This window comes from Acomys minous (genome assembly GCF_964271855.1).
Source record: "Acomys minous genome assembly, chromosome: 16".
NCBI classification, from domain to species: Eukaryota; Metazoa; Chordata; class Mammalia; order Rodentia; family Muridae; genus Acomys; species Acomys minous.
The window spans coordinates 13,942,875-13,952,561 of NC_140498.1; the positions used below are offsets into that span (position 1 = coordinate 13,942,875).

General features: G+C 52.3%; 1 protein-coding gene across 1 annotated transcript; it reads left to right on the forward strand.

Moving 5' to 3' along the window:
• The first annotated feature begins 5,671 nt into the window (after positions 1-5,671).
• Positions 5,672-8,217, forward strand: HAND1 (heart and neural crest derivatives expressed 1). The gene is made up of 2 exons (XM_084761183.1): positions 5,672-6,291; positions 7,845-8,217. The coding sequence occupies exons 1-2, from the start codon at positions 5,749-5,751 to the stop codon at positions 7,947-7,949; spliced, it is 648 nt and encodes a 215-aa protein (XP_084617309.1). The 5' UTR covers positions 5,672-5,748; the 3' UTR covers positions 7,950-8,217.
• Positions 8,218-9,687: the final 1,470 nt, after the last annotated feature.

The following is a 9,687-nucleotide window of genomic DNA, read 5'->3' on the forward strand; positions in this document are numbered from 1 at the left end:
TGTAATTACCCGAGCCCTGACAGGTCCTTGATTTACTGCCCTATTTAGATAAAGGGTCCGGTGCGGGGATTGCCCGTGGCGTCAAGGTCACTGGACTCAGCGGATCGCGGGGTTTGCGCGGTGGTTTGCAGTGGGCACATGGTTGCGCGCTATCAGGAGCTTGCAGGCTGGCTGAAGTGCGGTGAGCAGAGAGGGCCCCTGGCATCTCTCCAGAGCATCAGTGTGCCATCCAGGAAGCTAAAGTCCCTAGAAGCGGCAATACACCCACACCCACACTGGGGCATTAGCACAGAAAAAGTGTGTGTGTGTGTGTGTGTGTGTGTGTGTGTGTGTGTGTGTGTGTAATCGGGACTCATTCTTTATCCTGGGGAGGATGGCAGCTGTAGAAATAGCAGGCCTCCACCAACAGAGTCCAGTGTCTGCCGAATCTGGTGGCCAGGTTGGCTGCCCCAGCAAGATTTTGCTCTCGTCAAGGTTACAGCTTTTCCTCTGCCCGGTAGCATCTAGACCGAAACCTAGGACTGTTGCGAGTTGAGTTGAGTTTGTTATTTTATGTAGTACCACGGCACAACCACGGGCTCCCGCGCCGTCCCTCACCCCCATCCAAACCTAACGCAAGCTTCCACTGGACCTCCGTGGCAGGTAGAGGAAACTGCTAATCGCCCAGATTCCCAGAGAGGGAGCAGAAAGCGACAGTTCCAACGCAGGGGGAACTCCATTCCGCTGTTGCCTGCTTCCCCGGGGAAACACAGTTTATTTAACCTCGGAGGAGTGAGCTCTCCCTTCCGTGAACTGGAAAAGATTACTTGCGCAGAGTGCTCTAGCACCACTGGGGACAGACCTGAGAAGTCTACTTTTAAGAGTACCAGACCAGCATATAAGTCACAGTGGGGGGACACTGGAGGGCTGGCAGGAGAGCCTCCAGAATGTCTGGCTCCCAAGGGTTGATCTTGCAGACGTAGGTTGACGGAGAGTAAACCCCTTCTTCTGGGGTGGTGCCCACTGAGCCTGGTGATCTATGTGACGTATCTTGAAAAGATGGGCATGACAAATTAAATTGGGTAGCCTTATCCCCCTTCTCTGCAAACGGGCAAACTGAGGTTTGGAGATGGAAAAGAAACAGTAAGGTCCCTAGAGGATATCAGAATTTGATGGAGGGGGATGGGCCCCCCCCTCCATGCGGTGGTGCCCTTAAAGCCACAGCACTTGGGAGATAGAGGCAGCGGGATCAAGGGCTTACATTGCACCTGAGCAACGGACAGAGGGAGGGAGTCAGAGGCCAGCCTGAACCGCGGGAAACCCAAAAGACCAAACAACCAAACAACTCCACAAACAGACCACAGAACTGGAAGCTTCGTCTTTTGCCCAAGGCTCTGTGCACCCAGCAACATTCACGTAGCCAGAGGCTGGAATGGGAGCAACTACAGTAGGACCCCCCCCCCCATCTGGGCTCAGGTCACGTCCTCCCTCACTAATCTGTCATTCAAAGCACTTCAGAAGGCTGGGCCTAGAGTCTAGAAATCCTGACTTCTCTTTAATATTCATAATTTTGACTGGTAGGGAGTGCCTCTCACCCAAGCCCCAGTGGATCTTTCATAAAGCCCCCTTCAAGCAAACCCCGGGGCAATGGCACTGTCTGGGGGCACCTTGTTTTTAAAACATTCCTTGGGGAGCAGGTGATTTGGGAGCCCTCAGGAAGCTTCTGAGGGGGGTGCAGTGGGGACGACTCCATTCTCTAACAGAATATCTAGGCTAGATATATTCTGTGTGCTATAAGTGATCTGTGTGAGGTCAGGAAACTGGGCCTTGCACTGCTGGGTGGAAAGCTATGGCTTTTTACATGGATGCTAGTGTGACCCCACGTGAGTGTCCATTGTCCTTGTGGGTGACCTGATAATATGAGCACTGCTGCACAACTTCATTTTGTCAACGTGAATGTCACCTAAGGCTGCAAATACGTGTAAAACCCTAAATATATGTGGTATTTGGAAGCCCCGCAGCATATGCAGGTCAAATTGAACATGAAGATTTTGTGTGCTGCCCTGGAGCTGTGGAGCCTGCCAACTGTGAGAATGCCTATTGTGAATTTTGTGTGTCTATGCATGTTGTCTAGTGAATTTATTTATTTTCTTTTTTAATTTTATATTATTACTGTTGTTGTTGTTGTTGTTGTTGTTGTTGTTGTTTTGAGACAGGGTTCTCTTGTAGTCCTGGCTGTCCTTGACTCACTTTCTAGACCCTGGAACCTCATAGAGATCTGCTTGCCTCTGCCTCCCAAGTGCTGGGAACAAAGGTGTGTGCCACCATGCCTGGCTCATTCTGATTTTTTTTTCAGTGATTTTTGAAATGTGCTTTTTCTTTTTTTTTTTTCCAGATTTTTAAAAACTTTTAAAATAAACTTTGTTATTTAAAAACTTGCAAATAAATAAAAACATCACACCCCAAAACCAACCAGACTCAACATCTGTACAACTCAGTGAACTTCTCTCCAGTTAGGCCAGTGTTTGCAATAGAAACGGTGGCACAATGCGTTGCATACTTTCAGCATCAACTTGATTTTGTGCACTTATCTACCACCAAAAAACAAACAAACAAACAAAATCCACGACAGAATTAGAACTAGAAAAGCAATTAGCTTTAGACCCTCTCTCCCCTAACTTGTGTCCATCACCAGACATTCAGTGGCACTCCTTGACCAATTCTATGCTTGCTTCAGCCTCCCAAGTCACACTCTGTGAACCACTGATCCCTCATGGTTAAACTGGGCGTTTTTGAGAGTCTGTGTTGTGACTATAACTCTGAAGAACTTGTAAAGAATACAAAATGAGCATACAGCCATACGCCTGTAATCCCAGCATTCAGGGAAGCAGAGGCAAGCGGATCACTGTGAGTTCTGAGGCCAGCCTGGTCTTCGCAGCGAGTCCAGGATGGCCTAGGCTACATACAAGAACCCTGTCTAGAAAAACAACAAAACAGAAAATTCAAAATGAAACTAGGTGTGGTGGTGACCTCCTGCTTGAAACCCCAAAACAAGGTGAGGCAGGAGGATCAAGCTAGGTTACATGAGACTCTGTTATTAATTAGTTAATTAACAATTAAAATAAAATAAATGTTTGTGGTCTGGCAAGAAGGTTCAGTAGGTAAAGGTGCTTGTCACCAAGGCTGAGTTTAATCCCAGCAATTTACACATTGGAAGGAGAGCACTGACTCTGACCTCCACATGCACATTACAGCACCCACGTGCTCCCCACAAATAATTAAATGCAATTAAAAAGTGCTTGGGCCTATGAGAACATCTCTGCACTCCTACATCCAGAGACTCTGATAAAACTGTGACCTTTTTGTGTCCCTGAGTACCCAAATTGGACAGAGAGTGACAGACACCCAGTTTAAAAAAAAAAAAATCCCAGGAGTGTGTGGATCTTGCAATACTGTATGCCATGCCATGTCACTGCATTACTAAGGGGAATGTCATCTGTAAGAAAACAAGTGGTTGTGTGTGTGTGTGCCACAGAAGAAGGGACCAGCCTATGTGTACACCCAGATTGGAGTCTCCCGAGGTCAGGACTATGCTAAATTGAGGATCTGGGCCCTTCTCTTGGAGTTACTCCTCTCCACCCAGATTCCCTCATGCCCAGAGTGCCTCTCAGCCTGCCAGGCACAGCTTCGGAACCAGAGAGGAGTCTGATCAGGCTCCGGCTCCTCCTCGGCTCAGCCCAACCCCAGCTCTGCCGGCAGGGCAGGCGCCAGGCGCCAGCGCCAGCAAGCTCGGCGGGTTTCCAGCTCGCCTGAGGGGAGAAAGTGGGCTCCCAGGACCTCTCTCCACAGCTGTCCACAAGCTTCTGCACAGCCAAGGCCCCCAGCCCCGCCAGCTCCCACAGGTGGCACCTTGGAGCTCAGACCGAGCGATTGCCAGTTTCCATCCACGCCCCAAAGCGAGCGTATTCTCTCAGAAGTCCACGTATACACAGACAGGCAGAATCTCAATACGGGGGGTCCTGTGACTTTACACATAAATGCTGTCACCTGCTGGGCCCACGACTTGCTCCACATTCGTTTTTCACTTACCCGCTTGCTACTGGGCCTCACATTCCATCAGCGCAGGGTGGCCTTTCTCCCACTGTCCCTGCTTGGTAATTGTCTTACTCCCAGGATGGGCCTCCATAAGCAACTTTTGAATGGCTGGATCAAAAGGGAATTAAAAGAATTTGACATCATTATCACTTTCTCCTTAACTCACATTTGACAGAAAAGCACATCTCCTGCACCCCACCTAGGTAGGGAAAGAGTGAGACCAGAAAGGATGGTGAGGTTGGAGGGGACCTGGGAAAAGATAAAGACCCAGAGTCCCAGGCCTGAAGCCTATATCCTGGTCTCCTAGATTCTTATCAACTTTTGGGAGCCATCTATCTCTTTATAGAATCCCATCGGAGAAGTTCCCTGCACTGGAGGAAAAGCAGCAAGGCTGTATGGATAGTCCGTGCCTCAGCGGGGTGGGTGTGAGGTGGTTGAGGCCGGTTTCTCCGTGGGTATCAGGGGTCAGGGGCTGGATTCCGACAGTGTCGGCCTCCGTGGAGGTATCTTTATAGGATCAAACATTTTCCTGCAGGTGGTGAGCCGGATGGAGTAAGTAGCCCAGCAGTCGCCTGCCCTATGTGCGATTCTTCCGAAGACACTGGGGAGTCTCCTGCCACAGAGATGCCTCAGGGCCAAGGCGCCGCCAGGCTGCCTCGCCACCAGGCCACCAGCTCGGCCTGCCGGCGTTTACACCGAAGCAGGCGCCTGAGAGGCGAGAGGAGCAGAGATCAGCCACCTCCTCCACCCCCCAACCCCCAAGCCCGGAACAAACCGGTCAGTGCCCAAAGAGCTGGAAGCCCTCTCTCTCTTTTTCCCGCCCACTTCCAATCAGCCTCTGGAAAGGTCCTCTTGGGAGTCAGCAGCTGGGCGAGAAAGAGTACAAGACCGCTGGGAACCACCTCGTGGGGCAGTAGCTCCAGGTTCAGCCTAAAGCAGAGGACCTAAGGGCGGGGCTGGAGGTGTTAGGGCCTAGCCTACTTCCCTGCTGCGCCTGGTGGCCTTCAGGCTCCCACGACGTGCAATGTCCGGGTTCGGGGAATGCTGGCTATCCTATTCTGAATTTCAGGCCTAAAAACAAGAGCCAGTTTTGCTCTCTGGTCCTCAGTTTCCCTATCTGTGAAATCAAGTGTGCGTGTGAGTGTGCGTCTTGGTGAGGCTGTTTTCAAGGGGAAGACTCGAGAATCCCTTTCCTTAGATTCATGAGAGGAAAAAAAAGGGTGGTAGCTTCAGTACAGGGCGTGGGCAGGCCTGGCCTCAAGTTCGTAGCCCCCGCCCTCCCAGGAGGGGAACTGGGAGAGGGGAGGGACATAGGCGGGACCGGTTCTCAGTCCCTATGGTCAGCTTAGAATCGTGTGGCGCTTGCTGAGCATAAAATTTGGGACCGCCACCCCCTTTCCTCCTCCTGCCATTGGCTCCAGCTAGAGGTTGACATCAAAGCCGAGGCCTTATATAAGCAGGGTCCTGATGGCAAGTCCGCAGAAGGGTTAAACGGGTCTTCGGAAATCCCGCACCCTCGCCTTGCCGACAGGTCCCTCGTGTCATTTCCAGCCTTGCTCAGGACTCCTCCAAAACCCAGCCAATTCGCTGCCTCAGGAGCCCCACTTGGTGGTCCGGTTCTATGGGGCGACGCTAATTGGGCTGGCGGCGCAAGCCAGGAGCCTCTCCAACAACATGAACCTCGTGGGCAGCTACGCACACCATCACCACCATCACCACCCACACCCGGCGCACCCCATGCTCCACGAATCCTTCTTTTTTGGTCCGGCCTCCCGTTGCCACCAGGAGCGGCCCTATTTTCAGAGCTGGCTGCTGAGCCCGGCTGAGGCTGCCCCAGATTTCCCTGCGGGCGGGCCACCACCTACCCCCGCAGTAGCGGCGGCTGCCTATGGTCCCGACGCCCGGCCGGGTCAGAGCCCAAGTCGGCTGGAGGCTCTTGGAGGCCGCCTGCCCAGGCGAAAAGGCTCGGGACCCAAGAAGGAGCGGAGGCGCACAGAGAGCATTAACAGCGCGTTCGCAGAGCTGCGTGAGTGCATCCCCAATGTGCCGGCGGACACCAAGCTCTCCAAGATCAAGACTCTGCGCCTGGCCACCAGCTACATCGCCTACTTGATGGACGTGCTGGCCAAGGATGCACAAGCGGGTGACCCGGAGGCCTTCAAGGCTGAACTCAAAAAGGCGGATGGTGGCCGCGAAAGCAAGCGGAAAAGGGAGTTGGTGAGTCCTGGGGCTTGTACGCTCCAGCCAAGGGTGCGGGACTGGGGTAAGTTAAGAGCAGGCCTGCAAACATCGGAGAACTATATTGTTCTGAATGCGGATTCTGAAAGGCTAGGAAGGGTTCTGAGATCGTCACTGTCTGTCCCTGGGTGCACGGAGCGGAGAGGGATCAGTTAAATTCAGTCATTAGTGAGTGAACATAGAGTCTTGTTTTTAAAAAGTGATCCTAAGGCCTTTGGGGATGAATGGAAAGCTCTGGGCCCCCAAGAAGGTGCGTTCTGTATTATATTTTGTTTTAAAATTGCAGTTCTGAGACTTCCTTTGGCTCTCCTGGAAGCCAGGTTGAGAATGAAAGTAGGAAATGACGTAAATGCTGTACTCATATGAAATTCTCCCCCCCCAAAATCTTTTTAAGTTAAAAAAAATGAATGCAAGTAGGGGCTCCCTACTTTAATTTGCTTGAGTATGAATATTTGAGTGTGGAATCAATTACCCGCTCACCAAAGAGTTTCCTGGAGAGAATTATTTACCTCCGTTGTGGTACTAACCGGAGGAACAGGCCCACTGCAGAAGTAAGAGGGAGAAGTGGGGTGAAAAGTCAGTTCTTCAACGCTGGGTCCAGTCTGTTCCACGAGCTGCCAGGCTGGGTGGCTAAGCCATCTCAAGCCGTTGTATGCAACAAGCAGGAGGGGCTTTGGCCTTTGAGCTAGCCTAGTGAGCCTTCCGGGGGTCTTCTCCCGGTTGAGTGATCTTTCTCCTAAGGGCCGTGGGACTTCTGAGTGCCAGAGTGCCAGAGTTCCAGTCTGGTAGGCTCAGAGCCAGGCACAGCAGAGCAGACTGGGGACTTTTGCTAGCTTTTTTTTTTTTTTTAAATCTGGCCCACAGGGCCTGTGGCAAAGTAGGGCTTGCTTACCTGAAACCACCGGAAAGACACACTTCCAGTCTTAGCCGCCTTAGGCCTGGGCCTCGCCGCTGGAGATGCTGGCGGGAGTAGCACCTTGCTGGAAGGCAGTTCTAGGGCCAGTCCTGAGCCTGGTAGGGCACTGCTTCCTACAAGCAGCAGTACCACGCACCACAACGGGTGCCTGCTGGAAGAGCTGGTACTGCGGAGCCCAGGCCAATTCTTCTCTCCCTGGGTGAGGGAGTTTTTCAGGACTGCTACTAGCATGTGCACCCAAGGCAAGACAGCAAGCTATATATGGAGTAGATTACTATTTCCACCCTTGCTATACCAGCCCCCTGCAATGCTTGCTCCCTCTGCCTGGAAGACGCCTTAAAGCCAAAAGAGCAAGGGGTCAGTTTCCCCAGACTTGAAGAATTCTCGGTCGCAAACCTCCCCCAAGCTGGTATAACCATCCTGGATCCCAGGAACTTAGAGCATAAAGGCAGATTTATGACCTTGATTGTCTGCTTCACAGACGTCTGTCACTTATTTAAAGCCGCCCAGTTACTGCTCCCCGACCCCTCCAAGCCGGGGCGACCGAACTGAATAACTTAAACCTGACTTTCTTGCTTTTTTGTTTGTTTGTTTGTTTGTTTGTGTCCGTTGGCAGCCTCAGCAAGAAGGCTTTCCTCCTGCCCTGGGGCCTGGCGAGAAGAGGATTAAAGGGCGCACCGGCTGGCCTCAGCAAGTCTGGGCGCTGGAGCTAAACCAGTGAGACCAGGCCGGCGCCGAGGACCCGGCCGGCCGTGGCTGGCCCACCTGGCCACCTGGAGAGGAGAGGGAAGGACGCAAACGCCCAAGCCGGCCTTCGGGTTCCCCGCGCGCGCCTCGCCCGGTCTCTGCGGAGCGCCGGCGGCGAGTAGGCGGCTGCAACTACCCATTAGGATCGCACGTGCAATGTCATTTGAATTTGTTAATACAGTAAGAGAAAGAGAAATTTATATATATGTTCACTTCCCGCCGAGGGCGGCCCTTGGAGGCTCGATTCAAGAAATGAAGGGACTGCAGAAATCCAAGTGCCCAAAGACGCACCCTTCCAACCCGTCTGGGTGGAACTCAACCCCAAAGGCGGTGGCACGGCGCTCTCTGGCTCGCTCCCTTTGCCCCCCTCTCGGCCCTGCGTCAGCACCCCCGGACACTTTCTTTTTGAGTTAAAATGCAATAAGAGTAATCGGTAGTTTCGGGCCAGGAAGACGGACGCTGCCCGGGCTGATCTCTTCTGAACAGCAGTGTTTTTCCTTTCTGTCGCTGCACTTCCTACCTAGAGGGAAGGAGCTGTTTCCTTCCGCAGCACCTCTGCTTTCCAAGGGAAATGTCTCCCTTCTTTTTCCTCCCCTCCCCTCCTTTTCCTTTTTCCTTCCCGTCTCCTTACCCACCCTTCCCTTTTCTTCTTCCTCCTCCTTCACCTCTTTCCTTTTCTTTCTAAACAAAAGCTTTCCCCTTCGTTGCCGAATTTTTTTTAACGTATTTAAACTACCTATCATGCCTGTGGCTCTCAGGTATATAAATCCCTACCCCCACCCTCTTTTCTACCTCAAATCCGTGTGACCACTCGCAGCCCCACCCTTTGCCAAAGCAGTATCTATGCTCTTGACGTAATAAAACATTTTCAGAGAAATCTCGCAGGCCTGTGTGGTATTGCTGCCCCGTGGTCTCTGGTGCCAGCTCTCTCCTCTCCCAACCCCTCCCCCCCCCGTTTTTTAATAAAAATAAATAACAAAACAAAACTGCAAATCAAGCTGAGGGAAAGAGGGAGGCAACGAATTTATATGTGGAAGGAAGAGTTACATTTTCAGAGGGGAGCAGCAAGCTAGAGTCACTCGTGGAAATGGGAGCGAAGAAGAAGAAGAAGAAAAATCCGACATAGAGACTTACTTGATTGGGAATTCCCAGTCCAGTTTGCACAGTGGTGTGTGGATTGAGCTTTTGTGGAGGTCCAAGGGGGTGCTACCACACAAAGGAGCCCCGCCTCTGCTGGGGAGTGCTGAGCTCATAGATGTTGGCCCCTGTGAGAACCACTTCTATAGATCTTGGGACTGAACTGGTCCTCTTAGCCCAACTCCAAGCCCTTCAGGCTGTAAGGACTCGATCCTAGGTAACAGCTACGATTTTATCCACAAATAACCTCGTGTTAATGGTTAAACTGAGGTTTCTCTCGCAACAGAACACTTAGCAAATACTTATGAGAGCATGTGTGGTGCGTGATGCCGGCGCGCGTGTGGCCACAGCCGAGTTCCGTGTCCCCAACACGCGAGTCTACCGCTAGTGCATCTCTTTGGGGGCGCGGATGAGTATGGAGCTAAATCGGGGTGCGCTGAGGCAGGCATCTCCGCGCTGGTGAATAACGGTCGCGCGCAAGCAATTGGTTTCCGGTCCACGAGCGACCGTGGGTGTGAACTCTGCTCTGAATGCGCCTGCTCAGCTGAGCCTTGCCTTGCTCTGGCTGAGGACCA